This window comes from Canis lupus, chromosome 3 (genome assembly GCF_048164855.1).
Source record: "Canis lupus baileyi chromosome 3, mCanLup2.hap1, whole genome shotgun sequence".
Lineage (NCBI taxonomy): Eukaryota > Metazoa > Chordata > Mammalia > Carnivora > Canidae > Canis > Canis lupus.
In genome coordinates this window covers 42,338,430-42,355,134 of record NC_132840.1, presented here as the reverse complement: position 1 = coordinate 42,355,134, position 16,705 = coordinate 42,338,430, and the positions used below count along the sequence as shown (strand labels likewise).

At 38.0% G+C, this 16,705-nt stretch overlaps 2 protein-coding genes across 20 annotated transcripts in view; one reads left to right on the top strand and one right to left on the bottom strand.

Annotated features, from left to right (window-relative positions):
- The window catches only part of EFCAB7 (EF-hand calcium binding domain 7), a 47,720-nt gene extending 39,071 nt beyond the window's left edge, over positions 1–8,649 (bottom strand). The window contains exons 1-4 of one of the 2 annotated variants that reach the window (XM_072820561.1): positions 8,420–8,649; positions 6,027–6,214; positions 1,209–1,420; positions 482–568 (exon numbers count right to left, since the gene is read on the bottom strand). In XM_072820561.1, the coding sequence (XP_072676662.1) occupies positions 482–568; positions 1,209–1,420; positions 6,027–6,214; positions 8,420–8,424 (492 nt within the window). In that variant the 5' untranslated portion in view covers positions 8,425–8,649. The remainder of the gene's footprint in view (positions 1–481; positions 569–1,208; positions 1,421–6,026; positions 6,215–8,419) is intronic. The other variant, XM_072820559.1, reaches the window with a different exon arrangement.
- The window catches only part of ITGB3BP (integrin subunit beta 3 binding protein), a 69,370-nt gene continuing 61,188 nt past the window's right edge, over positions 8,524–16,705 (top strand). For 2 of the 18 annotated variants that reach the window (XM_072820581.1, XM_072820587.1), the window contains exons 1-2: positions 8,564–8,940; positions 9,051–9,120. In XM_072820581.1, coding sequence (XP_072676682.1) covers positions 8,928–8,940; positions 9,051–9,120 — 83 coding nt within the window. In that variant the 5' untranslated portion in view covers positions 8,564–8,927. Of the gene's footprint in view, positions 8,945–9,050; positions 9,121–9,302; positions 9,392–9,489; positions 9,631–14,718; positions 14,814–16,705 lie in introns of those variants that run through there. The other 16 variants (XM_072820575.1, XM_072820582.1, XM_072820593.1 and 13 more) reach the window with 16 other exon arrangements.

Genomic DNA, 16,705 nt, shown 5'->3' with positions numbered 1-16,705 from the left:
TTTTTTATAAGACATGTGTAGACTTGAGTTTTTTTCTAAATGATTTTTTATGATTCTTCCACCCCAGAAAAGGTATATTCCTGAAGAGTCTCTATGTTTTAGTGTGTGTCTGCTGTGTGTGAGCACATGCATGTATTTTACCTTTATTATTTCAAATACAGTCATCCGATTACAATACTCTTCAGATTTAATTTCAGGTACAATTTCTACACAACATATTCAGTGTGTCACTGCCAATATTAAAAAGATGTGCCCCTTTAAAAATTCACAGGATGAGCACTGGGTGTTATTCTGTATGTTGGCAAATTAACACCAATAAAAAATAAATTTATTATTAAAAAAATAAAATAAATAAAATTGCAAAACACAAAAAAAAAGAAAAAAAAAGAAAGTCTGTTTTGTCTGAAAAAAATAAAAAAATAAAAATAAAAACTCTTCTCCTACACGGTATACAAATTTACATTAACATGAACTGACGTACCTTGATATAGTCAAATTTGCCATCAGCATTTACATCTGCCAAACTTATTATAGCATCTACTTCTTCTGGAGTCATCTTCTCACCTCTCTGAAAAAACAAAATTTATTTTAAAGCAACATGAATATCACTTTGTTACGTGGGGGAACAGGGAGAGTGGAAATTCATTTTAATCTTTTCTACAAGTCAGTTTGAATATATAGTTTCATTATAAATCTCAGAATGAGTATTATGTCAAACAAGAATGAAACCTATATAAAATAAAATCTCATGATTCTATTAAATTTTGTAAAAGTATAAACTTCAGTTTACTAAATTTCAACAATATATATCATATATCCAGTAATAATATTACCACTGAATTTAGGGTAATGATAATTTCTCACAGTTTATCAAGAATCAGAATGGATTCCCAATCCCATTTATACTTTGTTTCTCTTTTACTTACATATATGAACCTATTCTTGAATTACAAAAAGTTCTGGGCAGCAAATAATTGCAAAGGAACACAATGGGATTGCAACATGGATTCAATTTTATACTTTATGTTTTATTTACAAAGCACCTTTCATCCAGAAGGATCCTTAAGTACTTTATAAACAACATGTATGTGATTCATTTCACCTGCCAATGAAATAGTTATTTTTAATGTGGCCTTGGTAGCTAAAGCTAGATTCCAAATAGTTTTACTAGCAATTTGCATATTATAAAACTGTTTCACAAATCTTACCTTTGTTAGAAGTTTATAAAGGTCAGTGTGTAAAATAGAGCCATTATCATTTACATCTAATTGCTTAAATGATTTTAGTAGTTCTGCTTTTGAAGTAGGTTTTTCTTTCCTTAAAATTATACAAAAATCATCAAAATTCAGTTTGGCAGTTTGAGGAGTCCAATATTTATTAATGGTTTTTTGGGATGGATTTCTTCCTGCATGCTGTAGAGCTGCCCAATAAAACAAGTATTATTTGTTATTGTAACATTGAAATTGGTATCTAAGTGTCTTTTTTCTTTAAATCATTATACATTACAATATAATACAGAAGTACATGCACACACCTTTGGGGTTGATAATCTACTGATATCAATGCATGCCTGACTTTCAAAAATGAAAAAAATACATATGTTACCAGATACAGATTCTTGATCTATTAATGCCAGAATTAAATACATTTTTTCTTATTCTGACAGTTGGTTCTCAACCTACATTAACTATAACATCTGATTTACTTTGTAAAAGTGCTTGGAAGAAAAAAAAAGATTAAAAACCACCATCTACTTAATTGTTTTGAATACCTAAGAATAACCACAAAAAGCATAAATTATTACCTTTCCTGGCCTAACAAATACCTTAATGAAATGAGGAAATCATTAATCTGAGAAAATTATTGCCAACAAGTCATGATATCTAAAATGTTCATTATTGCTAGATAGTAAGGTTTCAAGAATATTAATCATGTCACAAAAGTCAAATACATGCACAAAATTTATCTATGAGCAGTTATAGCCTTGCTTAAAATCAAGAATGTCAATATAGTTTGAGAGAAGGCTATTATGGAGATGCAATGGTTAAATTACTCTGGATTTTTAACCAGAATCTTTAAAAGTCTTATAACAAGTTATTCATGAGATATTCTTGTTTTAAAAGGCATGCCCTTATATATGTGAATGGCAACAAATTACGATGTGAGAAAAGCTATTTGTATGTCATACACACTAAAATATGATGGTTTTAAATAACTGTATTCTGTACAGTTTAAAAGAAGTAAATTGGTAGTTTGCACATAAACAAATCTGTACATATTAAGATATAACACCATCTAAAATGAATCAGTGATTACGTTTCCCAAGCACAGAGGAAGGAAGTAATAAAATTTTAAAGGTATAACTGTCCTGAACTATGCTACCAACTTCTATTATAAAACTTTATATTGGGCATTTCTAACTATCTTAGGTAAGATTTTACAAGATCTGGGCATTATCAACTAGCACTAAAAAAATGATAATCTGGATAGTCTACAATATAACGAATAAGGACTAATATATATAAAACAATTTTTAAAAATACCCTCAAGGAAATAGAAACTAGAGCAAGGTAATAAATACAGACATTTGTGAGTCCATTATATTGAACATTCATTGTGTATGAGAATACAGGGGTGTTTGTTTTTTTCAAGACTCAAACTTTTTGGTTCCTAAATTTTATAATCTAAACAGAAGTCCACACTTGAAGTATAAAATCTCTACCCAAGGTCATGATTTATGGTCAGTAACAGATTAGAAGTCCACAGACTAAGAGAAATGTTCCCATCCTCCAGATTATGACAGTACAGCATACCTAGACAATTTAAACTTTGGTTAGAGAAAAGGAAACAAGACAATCATTTAGAGCTAATAGAGCTAACAGAAATTACACCTAGAAAGCCTTTGTGGAAACTTCTAGCAATGGAGATAATATAAGTTCTTTTTATTTCCAAAGGTTTATTTTGGATGTAGACAAAAGCCCCGATTACCACACTGCCCTAGGAATGAACAAAAGGTAAGTATTTTGTCTAGCATAAAAATGGACAATTCCAGGGGGGATCCCTGGGTGGCTCAGTGGTTTAACACCTGCGTTCAGCCCAGGGTGTGATCCTGGAGTTCGGGATTGAGTCCCACATCAGGCTCCCTGCATGGAGCCTGCTTCTCCCTCTGCCTATGTCTCTGCCTCTCTCTCTCTGTCTGTCATGAATAAATAAATAAAATCTTAAAAAAAATGGACAATTCCATAATTCAGCTATTATGAGAATCAGGGAAAAGATACATGTGTTTTTAGGATCTCCAGCCAACCTCCATCCTTTAAAAGATAAGAATAGGGCAGCCCGGGTGGCTCAGCAGTTTAGCATCGCCTTCATCCCAGGGCCTGATCCTGGAGACCCAGGATCGAGTCCCACCCACATCAGGCTCCCTGCATGGAGCATGCTTCTCCCTCTGCCTGTGTCTCTGCCTCTCTCTTTCTCTCTGTGTCTCTCATGAATAAATAAATAAAATCTTAAAAAATATATATATAATAAAAGGTAAAAATACAAGTACGGCCTAAATGAAGTCATGATTTGAAGTCAAAGTCCATGTGAAAGAAAATACTGGGGTGCCTGACTGGCTCAGTGGGTGGAGCATGCAACTCTTGATCTGGGGGTCATGAGTTCGAGCCCATTAGGGCTGGAGATTACTCAAAAAAAAAAGGAAGAGAGAAAGAAAGAGAAAGGGAAGGAGAAAGAAAGAAAAGAAAGAAAAGAAAAGAAAAAAGAAAAGAAAGAAGGAAGGAAGGAAGGAAGGAAGGAAGGAAGGAAGGAAGGAAGGAAGGAAGAAAGAAAGAAAGAAAGAAAGAAAGAAAGAAAGAAAGAAAGAAAGAAAGAGAAAGAAAGAGGTTAAGTGTTTGGCTCTTGGTTTCAGCTCACGTCATGATCTCATGGATCATGGGATCAAGCCCCATTTGGCTCCATACTCAGAGGGGAGTAGGCTTGAAGATTCTTTCCCTCTGCCCCTCCCCCTACTCATGCACTCTTTCTCTAAAACAAATAAATCTTTAGAAGAAAAAAAAAGAAAATGTTATTTTCTGTACAGCTTTGGGAAAATGGGTGTGTAACTCTTTCCCACAAGTGGCAGTCAGCATACACTTGATGCTATGTTCAATAACAAAAATGGGGTTTGGGGCACCCAGGTGGCTCAGTCAGTTAAGCATCCAAACCTCAATTTCGGCTCAGGTCATAATCTCAAGGTTGTGAGATCAAGCCCCACATTGGGCTCTGTGGTGGGCATGGAGCCTGCTTAAGATTCTCTCTCCCTCTCCTGCTCCCCCTCCCAAAAAAACAAAAACAGTTTTTAAATATACTATTAATTACAAAACAACTTTCTCAGAATAAAATGGATTATGCCTAAACATGTACTCAGTAAGTAGACAGTGTCATATCTAAGAAACAGGTATAACTTAGTAATTACTAATCTAACTAAATTTCTACTTTTAGAATTACTTGGTGCCCATTATTATGTCTAATAATAGTAAAAACATGTAACTATAAATGTTTAAAGGCTTACACCAAAATACCAATCTTTTGCTAGGGTTTACTTTAAGCTTTGACATGAGTCTATAGTACCTGTATTATCTATAAGTTAAAGTAAAAAAAAAAAAAGAAACTATAAACCTCTAGTAATGGTACTGTTCTATCCAACCTTGAAATGGAAAGTCAAAGCATATGTTATATGCATAAGTGGCAGAAAGATACAGATGAAAGACATAGTAATAAGAAAAATATCACTGCTTCACTCTACTTTATAAAACTCTACATTATCTGAACTCAATTATTACACACTAAAGAGATAAACACTGAATAATCCAGATAATTCTCTAAGACTGAGAGCACCTTAGTAATTCGTATACTCATTGATTCGCAAACTAAATGCCATAATAATGAAAGTCAGGCTAAACTTTTAAACAGGAGATTCATGATCTCAGACTACTTTCAAAAGAATTTTTAAAAACCTAAAATTATAGTTTATAATAAAATATAAATTTTAATCTTTTCAATTTTCATATTCCCCAATATGGACTTCCTCAAATGATATCTTATTGCATACTAACCCGAGACATTATTGCAAAAATATGTCAGAATTTTTCTTTAAGGAAATCGCTTGTAACAGTTGGCAGAATAACTGTTTCTCCATTCATAAAGTTATTAGCCTTGATGAAACTGACATGAGTATTCAGTATTATCTGGTATTGTTTACATTCTCTTGAGAGTAAAGACCTCTAAGTCACTTGGTATACCTAGCAAGGACAAAATTCGTTGGGTTGAGGGATGCTTGCAACCAGAGAAATTTAGAAAATTCTAAATTTTCTTTAGAAACCATGAAGAGAAGCAAAAAAAGACCCAACTTCCAACTTCTCCACCCACTAAAAACAAACAAAAAGCCAACACTCTTTCAAAATTTTACTTATTTCCTAATATTTATCTTTTATAATCATTCAACCCATTTTTATATATTCTTTACATTTTCCCCAGCATAGGTCGAATTCAGGTCAGTGATTCAGATGCCAAGTGTTTTAAATTCTATTATAGGGAATCCCTGGGTGGCTCAGTGGTTTAGTGCCTGCCTTTGGCCGGGGGTGTGATCCTGGAGTCCTGGGATCGAGTCCCACATCGGGCTCCCTGCATGGAGCCTGACTGTCCCTCTGCCTGTGTCTCTCATGAATAAATAAATAACATCTTTAAAAAAAAATTCTATTATAAATCTCAAGTTACCAAATAAGAATTTTTTAAAAAATATTTTTAAGCAAGTAATTGATAGAAGCTCTAAAAATACTAATCTAGTCTGTATAAACATTGAATGTTTTATTTTGAAGCTACCAGCATATATGAATATATAAAATGCACAAAAGCATAATGTAGTTCCACTGCTCAAGCTTCCCTAAGAAATTAGGATGATGTAACAATGTAATTCTTACTCCTGTCTTTCTGATCTATTAACTTTCAACAAACAAGGCAAAATACATATATTTTAAGGAAAAATTTACCCAAGTAAAGTTGTTCTTTAGAAATAATGTTTTCTAAGCTGCTTTTAAAAACAGTTAAGTAGGCAGCTCTACAATTCATATAAAATATCTCTTCTTCAGTTAGTGGAAATCTCTTTGTTCGAGGACTTTCTGAAAGCGCTGACTTCTGACTGGAGAAAGATGCATCTCTTCCTGGACTGATGGCCATTCTATTAGAAAAGGATTTAAAAATTTTAGTCAGTGTTAATCCCCTAAAATGTCAATGTTATCTTGCCATTCAAATGGGGGGGAAGGGGAATCAAAGCGTTAAAGTTTTCATATGTGTGGAAAAAAGACATAATATGCATACAGTTGTATTATTATATGCTAAATTATAATAAGACTTTGCCAGTTTATATATACATATATATAAATATACATGTATATATCAAATATCTAGTATATAGAAACATAAAAATCAACTGAGTGGAAATACATATAGAAAAAATATATATAGGAGAACAAGAATAAAGCCAAAGCAAAGCTGTAATATAAATGCAAAAGAAGTATCATAGAGCAAAGGCAAAGCACACAGCAATACTCTCAAAATAAGAGGATAGTAAGTTGGGGCACCTGGGCAGCTCAGTCAGTTAGGCATCTGCCTTCAGCTCAGGTCATGATGCTGGGGTCTTGGGATTGAGCTCAGCGGAGAGCCTGCTTTGCCCTCTCCTGCCCTCCTCCCAACTTGTGCTTGCTCTTGTTCTTGTACTCTCTCTCAGTTAAATAAATAAAATCTTCTAAAGAGAGAGGACAGTAAGTTAAGTCTTCATAGGGTTGTCATGAGGATTTAATATGTGTAAAGCATACAAACAGTGCCTTGCACATAAGTGCTAAATAAACTTTGAAAGAGTGGAACAGCAGCAATAATGAGAATTTGAATGTCATGTGACTGGGAGTTGGCCATCACCTCAGCAGTATCAACCAGGTCATTTCACCAACATCTCAATAATGCAGGCGCACATTTTGAATGAATTTTTTTGGATCCTATTTATAGCATTATCCTGAGATTTTACTGCATTTGTTACTAATAATGCGTGGGGTTACATAGCACCTCATCTCATAAGGCTTAAAGAACTATCCTATATCTTAATGCATCCTTAGCACTGCGGTCAGGTATCTTTTGTCCCTTTTACAGGTAAGGAAATTGAGGGACAGAGATGTCACCCAGCTAGCGGTTAAGTATCAAGAGGCAGTAAATTTTGATAACAGTTTCTTCTTTATTAAAGTGAATGAAGGCTTCTTGTACAACAGTTAGCTATGAGGCACTAAATTGTGCTGGTGGTCTAACAGCTTCCAACATTATTTTACCCAGCTTTGACTTCTAAAAATACATTCCAACCTAATAAATTGAATATTTCAAGTTCAACAATAAGACGACACAGGTAGGGTCCCCTTCAGGACTCATTGGATTCTTACTCAGGAGGCCTAAATCACTTGCACCTTCTTGAATTATATAGGTCTTTTACACTTGGGAAAGAAAGATAATAATCGCTTATCATGGATGAAGTACCCTATTTATAATACACAGACTGCCTGCCTGACACTTTCATATTACACCAGATTTAGAAGGACCCCATAGGGATGAGGTGTCACAGTCTGCTTCCTGCAAATTGATATCACTGTAATTAAGCATCAGTTTTAAACACATATGCGTGCACGCAGCTCCTCACCAAAGTGGCAGGGGGTCGGGGGGTCGGGGGGTGGGGGGGTGGGGAACTGTTCCGAAAAGAAAGGAAGAATACGTGTTCATTTTGCAACAAATTTGCAAACAACTTTTAAGTTATTTATTTATTTTTTGGACCGTCCTCGAAATAACTCTTTGCAAAAAAAGGGGATTCCCTCCCATGGAAATCCCACAGTAGAAAAATGTTCCAGAATTCTATGCTTTCCCCTTTTGTGTGTGTGTGTGTGTGACGAGAGACTAAACGGAAGCTTCAATAAATATATAACTGCACCCCTCAGGTTTGGAAACCTCCTTCATTTAAAACTCCAGCCCGAGACCGCAACAGGGGCCCCCCCGCCCCCTCCCCCCCCCCCCGCCGGGAGCCCCGAGAGCACATTGCAGCAAACCGCTCCATAAATAACCCGCCACACAATAGCAAGAAAAATAAACTGTTCGCCAGCGCCCACGGCTTCTGAAGGGCCAAGTGAAAGCAGCGGCGCCCAGGCGCCGGCCCCGCACGGTGAAACAGGCTCGCGGCTCGCCTCGGGCAACCTCTCTGTGCTCCGGGATGTCTCTTAGCACCACAACCGCGACCGCGGCGTTAGTATGACAGAGAAGTAAAAGCAGCAGCTGAGAGAGAGAAAAAAAAAAAAAAAAAAAAAAGTCGAGGCGGGGTGCGGCGCCGAGACAGAGACAGCGAGCCGTCTGCTACCTCATTCCAGCTCACACGCGAGGAAGCGCGGCCAGTTCCCTCCACGGATTCCGCGGTCCCCGCACCAGCAGCCGGACCGACCTCGGCCTTTCCTTGAATCACCATGGCAACTGCGCCTCTCCGCCACCGGAAATAAGAGGCGGAGCACCTCCCCAAACAGTCCGGGTAGAAATCGCCGGACGTAAATCCGGAGAGGACCGACTGCTGTGCCGCTCGTCTGTCGGGGTCTGGAATGGCCGGAGTGGAAGGAGGGCGCTGTGTTGCACTGGCAGGGACCGGATGAGGTCCTAGGTCCTTAACTAGACTCTTCTCTCCTCCCTCCCGCCCCTTACAGTCGGATCCCTCGAAGCCGAGACGGTGTTTCCAGCGGGCCACTTTGCGTGTGACACCGGCACTGGCGCCCGCGAGGCCCGCGCTTTTCAGGCGCCAGTTTTTAACCCCCGCGAAGGTTCTCCGCTTTAGGAAGAGGCTGCTCGGTTCCTTCTATCCGGCGGTGGTGCTTTCCTGAATGTCGAAATGCCGTAGGTATCTACCGTCCCCCACCCCATTGCTGTTTCCTGGGTCGCTTTTTTGAGCAAGGAGAGTAGATAACTAAGTTGTCCTTAAAAATAACAGTCCGTTATTTTCCTAGCAAAGATGGGCCTACTGGGGGCTAACCAAGCCGTGCAATCCACTGCGTGCAAGGTATGGCAAAACCACAGGTAAGTCCAACAAAGTAGAGGAGCTATTTTATGGAGAAGGAGGAAGACGTTGGGAGGGGGTAGGGTGACGCAGAGTCGGTGGGAGAACAGTCCGTTGAGGTCAAAGGTGGTGACGATTTCTCCTTGGCTGAGTTGCAGGGTGGCCTCTATTTTGTAGGAGATGCAGTGTTTATCTTTCCCTATTGGGAGCTGTGATTAACGACTCTTTCCTGTTGAAATTCTTCTGTCGGGGTCTGTGATTGACAGTTCTTCCTAGAATTGACGTTCAGTGGTATAAATTCCCCGTTGAGCCTCCCCCTCTCTCCTCCCTACTCCACTCCAGTGAAGTTTCCCCTTTATTAATTTTCGCATTTCCTCCCTTTGGTCGAGATCTTTGTCCAAACACATCGCTGATGAAGAGTCAGATTTTTCTGGTCAGTGACCTTTTTGCCACTTAGTGCCAGGACGGATCTTTCCTGCATGTCCTGTTCCACTGTGGAGCCAAATTGTACAAACTGGAAACCTTTTGAGGTAAAATTTGAGTAACAAGGAGGGGTATTGGGAGAACTTTCAGGCAGTTCCCCTCTGTAGTCCGTATTTATCAAGATTGTAAGCATTGAAGATCATCTTATCGGGTACCTCGGGTTTTTTTTTGTTTTTGTTTTTGTTTTTGTTTTACAAAGATTTGACAGTCAGCAGGTACAGATTCAAAAGTAAGGGGACAATTCCAAATTGTTGGATGGTTCTAAACCAGGATCCTAGATCTGAAAGTAGCCAACTAAAAATATTGGCACTTATTCCAACTTAGGAGAGAAAAGTTTCCCTTACAGAGGCAAACCCAGAGTCATGTATGCCTCCTGGAAGTCCCTCCTTAAATCTGTCACGAAAGCAGAACAGCGATGACTGCAAGAGCACACGGAAAGGATTAACCCAGTGCATTTGAGAAGAAACCGTGTCAGTATAAACATGAAGCAATAGCTGGTTAACTTTTTGTGAAAGAGCAAAACTTCAAAGACTTTTTAAAAAATATTATCTCAAAAGAACTTGTTGGAACCAAGTGTGTTGTTAATAATATGGTAAAGTTGAAAATTCAGAAACCATGAATTTTGGACAAAAATCCAGAGTCAGTTAATAGTCCAGATGGAAAAGAGAGACTTCCGTGAATCCTGAACCTTTCAACAGGCCTGGTCCAGACATCTTGTGAAAACTCTGTCACCAGATGTTACCTGTTTCAATTCCAGTAAATCTTTCAGATCATATAGGGCTCGGGTCCAGTCAGAGTTTGATGCTTTCTTTAGATGTGTCATATGAATCCTAGAGTTCATTCCCTTAGGTGTGGTGCAAAAGGGTTGGCTAACAGTCCAGGGTAGGGAGCTTTCCAGCAAAGTTGAAGAGAGTCTTTCTGGACTCTTGGAGTCTTTCAATCCCCAAGTTGCAAGGTGTGGTGCCTAAGGTCGTTGTCTCCTGGGAGTGCACTGTGAAAAGATCACTCTACCAAAGCATGGTTGCTTTTAATAGAAACAATTAGGCTTTTACAATATTGAAATATATCTCCTTTTACCAACTGTGGATCAAAGGAATCAGGAACCAAGTGCACTGGATTTTCTGTGACTGTCTCAAACAGTGAAAGGTCTATGAGTTCCCAAGGGAGCAGGTCTGAGATTTAGAAGTAATAAAGGCAGTGCATTAGGCCAATTGAGTCTTTAGGCCAATTTAGAGGGTCTCTACAAATTTTGTCAATTGAGTCTTACTAGTGCCACTAGTGTGTTGGACTGACCCTGGGGATTGATGATTGGATGCACAGTAAAAGTGTTGTAAAACTAGCCAAACAGCAGACTTGTTAAAGCATCTAACTGATAAAATGGGCTCCCCAATCACTGAAGTTCAAGAGGGGTTCACCAAGTAGGGATAAGTTTTTTCTAACAGAATTTTGGTCACAGAAGAGGGGGAAGCCAGTCTACAAAAGAAGACTTTAGTCCAATGAGGAAACATACAAACCATGACCAAAGCATATTTATATCCATTAGATGGGGAAGCTGTATGAAATCCATTTGTGAAAATTGAATAGTCTTTGAGGTAATGTAAAGTGTTGGAGAGCCGTGCAGACAGATTTTCCTGTGTTGTGTTTTAGACAGGTGGGGCAAGTGAGGTATAGGTACCTCACTAATATTTCCCCACCAATATTGGTTCATAAACACTATCATTTTGTTAGTAGACCAATGATTTAATGCATGTACAGTGGTAAATAGTGGAATTTTTAAAATTTCTGGTAGGGCCAGATTGTTATTTGGTCCAAGCAAGTTTTTTTCTTTTTATCAAATGAACAATTATTAGGTTTCCAATTTTTTTTTCCTATTCCGGGGCCTATTGTTGGATGTCTCTGGTCAGTTTTTCAAGATTATCATTTGAGACACTATTCCTTTGGACCATGACAGAGGTTTGGCTATTGATTTCCTTGAGAGCAGCATTTTTGGCAGAAATATCAGCAAGGTGGTTTCCTTTGGCGTCCAGGGAGTCAAGTTTAGAATGCCCAGGACCTTAATAGCCAGAGCGGCCAACAAAAATATGGCATTTAATAAGGTCTGGACATAGGAACCATTTTTAATTTATCCCCGTCAGAGGTAAGGAAACCTCATTGTTTCCATAACATTTTCAAAGTATTGAGCTACCCTAAAGGCATACTGGCTATTGGTATAAATGTTTGTGGAGAATAGCCAGATTAAAGTTACTATAGTGAAAAAGAATTGTATGAGGACCAGTTACAGGAGGGTTTCATAGGAGACAAAATGACTAAAGAGTGTTGAGTGTAATGAGAATTAAGGAAGACTTCTTATGCATAGGGCACAAAGATGGGATCCCCTGACTATTCTTTCAGTTGCCTTATCCACAAAGGCAGTGGCTGGAATGGCTCTGAGGTGAGGTGGATATCCCTGTGCTGCAGGGTCCAGTTGTTAGCTGGAGGGTCACTATGAGTTGATGAGGGTCTCCCTGTTTTGGGGTGAGTACTCTAAGGGTATTATTCCCTTCCCTTTCATATACAAAGGGAAGTTGATAATTAGGACATCTGAAGGCAGGGGACTTTATTAGGCTTTTCTCTAAAGTCCCAAAAGCTTATCTTTCCAAATAGTAGGGTCAAGTTTGTTATTTTCAAGTAAAGCATATAGAGATTGAATCATACGAGAAGTTTGGAATCAATTTCAACAGCAGCTACCTGGCCAAAAAAAACTTGTAATTGGTGCTTTGGGTTGGGTTTTGGGAAGTTGAGAATGTCATGAATTCTGGATCTAAATGTAGTCCTTATTTCAAGATCAAATGCCCTAAGTATCAAACCTGGGTTTGAGCCAACTGTAGTTTTTCTTTGGAGATTTTTTTTTTTAAGATTTTATTTATTTATTCATTAGAGACACACAGAGAGAGAGGGAGAGATACAGAGGGAAAAGCAGGCTCCTCACAGAGAGCCTGATGCGGGACTCAATCCCCAGACCTGGGATCACATCCTGAGCCACCCAGGCATCCCTTCTTTGGAGATTTTATGTCCCTTTAAGACCAAAAGTTTTTTTTTTTTTTTTAAAGATTTTATTTATTTATTCATAGACACAGAGAGAGAGAGGCAGTGACACAGACAGAGGGAGAAGCAGGCTCCATTCAGGGAGCCCGATGTGGGACTCGATCCCGGGTCTCCAGGATCACACCCCAGGCCGCAAGCTGCACCAAACCGCTGCGCCACCAGGGCTGCCCAAGACCAAAAGTTTTTGTTTTTTGAATTTATCATTTATCATTTAATTTTATTTAAATTCAGCTAATTAACATATAATGTATTATTGGTCTCAGAGGTAGAAAAGACCAAAAGTTATAACAGGTAGATGTTGTCTTCCTGTGAAGAGGTTTGAGAAAGACAGCAGAGAAGCAATCATCTGTGTATTGTAACAAAGTAGAACCTACAGGAAACTTTATATCATCCAATTTAAAGGTTTGTGAAAAGGACTCTCTGTGTAACCCTGGAACATTACTATCTGGGTGTATTGCCATCCTTCCCAAATGAAAGCAAAAATACTTTTATCAACTAGAATACTAAAAAATGCACTGCAAAGATCAATTATAATAAAAAGTTTTGCTTTCAGTGGCAGTTGGTGCCAGCAGTATGAGGGGGTTAGGAAAAGTCAGGTGCTGAGGGAATAACAGTGTTATTTACTGCTCAGAGGTCCTGGATAGACCTTTATCATTGGACATTGGGTTTTCTCACAGGAAAATAGGGGTATTGCAGGGACTAGTGCAAGGAATGATATAGCAATGACTCTTGTAATCTTATTTTTATTTTTAAGATTTTACTTATTTATTTATTCATGAGAGACACAGAGAGAGGGAGAGGCAGAGACACACAGGCAGAGGGAGAAGCAGGCTCCATGCAGGGAGCCCGATGTGGGACTCGATCCTGGGACTCCAGGATCACACCCCGGGCTCAAGGCAGGCGCTAAACCGCCGAGCCACCCAGGGATCCCCGTCTTGCAATCTTATATATGGGCTTGATGCCTTGAAAGATTTCCTTATTTATAGGGTATTAATTCTGGGGAGAGGTTTTGAGAGATCTGTTTGATTCTTGATTGGAGGTGTACTGTAGATTCTACCAACACCAGTTGAAGATTTTGTCCATAAAAAGGGTAATAGCTGGTCCAATAGGGACAACTGATCATTGTCCCCAGACTCAGCTATCGTGCCATCAGAGATGGAGCGAACAAAAGATGTCAGAGGATCATTTAATTTGCCTGGTTGACTATTTTGGTTACTACTATCAAATTTTAGAATTATTCCCCTCTTTGGAAGAAATTCTAGCATATTTTTCTAAGAAATCTCAGCCTAATAAAGGAATAGGGGTAGAGGAACTAAAGATGTAAATAGGGGCGTGTTTATGGATTTGAAGTCTCGATAATGTAAAAATAATAGTTCTCCCCAGTTGATCTTTAGATTCAATGCTGCTTATCAAAGGACACAATTAAGAAAATGAATTGTCAAAAGCTGGAGATAATTACAATTCCAGATTTCAAGTTATACTACGAGGCTGTAGTAATCAAAAGAGTATGGTACTGACACAGAAATAGAAACATAGATCAATGGAACAGGATAGAAAGCCCAGAAACAAACTCATGATTATATGGTCAGTTAATCTTCAACAGAGGAGGTAAGAATATGCAATGGGAAAAAGTCTTTTCAACAAAATGGTGTTGGGAAGCTGGACAGCTACATGCACAAGAATAGAACTGGACCACTTTTTTTTACATGATGCATGAAAATAAACTCAAAATGGATTAAGGACTTCAATGTGAGACCTGAAACCATAAAAATTCTAGAAGAGAGCACAGGCAGTGATTTTTCTGCAGTTGGCTGTGGCAACATTTTTCCGGATCTGTCTCCTGAAGTAAGGGGAACAAAAGCAAAAACTATTGGGACCACATCAAAATTAAATACTCCTGCATAACAGAGGAAACAATCAACAAAACTAAAAGACAACCTACTGAATGGGAGAAGATATTTGCAAATATATATCTGATAAAGGGTTAGTACCCAAAATATGTAAAGACTTATACAGTAGAACACCAAAAACCCCTAAATAATCCAATTTAAAAATGGGCAGAAGACATGAACAGACATTTCTCCAAAGAAGGCATACAGATGACCAACAGACACATGAAAAGGTGCTCAACATCACTCATTATCAGGTAAATGAAATAAAAACTACTATGAGACATCTCACACCTATCAGTATGGCTAAAATAAAAAACACAAATATGTGTTAACAAGGATGGGGAGAAAAAGGAGCTCTTGTACATATTTGGTGGATATGCAAACTGGTGCAACCACTCTGGAAAATAGTACATAGGTTCCTCAAAAAATTAAAAATAAAAACACCCCATGATCCAGTAATAGCACTATTAGGCATTTACCCAAAGAATACAAAAATAATAATTTGAAAGGATATATGCACCCCTGTGTTAATTGTATTTACTGCACCATTATTTACAATAGCCAGATATGTAGATAGATAGATATAGATAGAATATTATTCAGCCATAAAAGAGTGAAATCTTGCCATTCACAACAACATGAATGTAGCTAGAGAGCATAATGCTCAGTGAAATAAGTCAGAGAAAGACAAATACTGTATGATTTCACTCATGTGGAATTAAACAAAGGGGAAAAGAGACAAACCAAAAAAACAGACTCTTAACTATAGAGAGCAAACAGATGGTTACCAGAGGGGAGGTAAGTAAGGAGATGGGTGAAATAGGTAAGAATATACTCATCTTCATGAGCACTGAGTAATGTATAGAATTGTTGAGTCACTATTTTATATACTTGAAACTAATATAACACTGTATGTTAACCATACTGGAATTAAAGTAAAAATTAAAATTTTTAAAAATGAATTGTCAGGGTGCCTTGCCTTAGCATGCAACTCTGGATCTCAGGGTTGTGAGTTCAAGTCCCACATAGGGTATAGAGAGTACTTAAAAAATATATCTTAATGAGACACTGGGGTGGTTCAGTTAGCATCTACCTTTGGCTTGAGTCATGATCCCAGGGTTCTGGGATTGAGCCCCTCGTTGGCTCCCTGCTCAGCAGGGAACCTGCTTCTCCCTCTTCCGCTGCTTGTTCCCTCTCTCTGTGTCACATAAATAAAAATTGTTTTTGTAAGATTTTATTTATTCATGAGAGACACACAGAGAGAGGCAGAGACATAAGCAGAGGAAGAAGCAGGCTCCCCCCAGGAAGCCTGCTGAGGAACTCGAGCCCAGGACCCCGTGATCATGACCCGAGCCAAAGGCAGACACTCAACCACTGAGCCACCCAGGTGCCTCAAAATCTTTTTAAAAAAATCTTTAAGAAAATGAATTGACAAACCACTGAATAGGAGAAAATATTTATAAGACATATTTTAAACAGTTTATATTGAGAATATATGAAGAATTCTTATAACTTGAACAGTAAAAAAAAACCTTATTAAATTATTAGTTCAAAAACTTGAACTAATACTTAATTTTTTAAAAAAGTTACATAAATGGCAAGGAAAAATTTTGTTAGTCATCAGGAAAATGCAGTTTAAAACTATATAGAAATACTGTTAACACCTGGTAGAATGACTTTTTTGTACATTTTACAATTAATAATATGCAAATACTGAATCTTAGTAAGTAGATTTGCTTTGCAGGGGGTCTAGGTTAGCACTTCAGAAACTAGTTTTTATGTATTCTAGGCTTGAGCAAATGATAAGTGTTTTCCAGATAATGGGAGCTAGGTTTTTTTTTTTTTTTTTTTTTTTTTTTTGGGAGCTAGGTTTTTAATGTTAGATAGAGGAATTTAAAATATGTTGGCTTGGCATTAGAGGTATCAATATGAAATCACAGATTTTTAAAAATATACATATAAAGATAGAGAAGTGTATTTTCTGTTCTAGCTCTGTCCATTGCCTATAAGCAATGACATAAGTAGCAACAGACACATCCAGTGCCCAGATCATGATTTCTACATACCATTGTCCATTAAAAAGAGCCAAGTCTCACTGAAGCAAAAGCAATATCCAGGCCCTTGGGCAGAGGATGTTTGTGCTGGA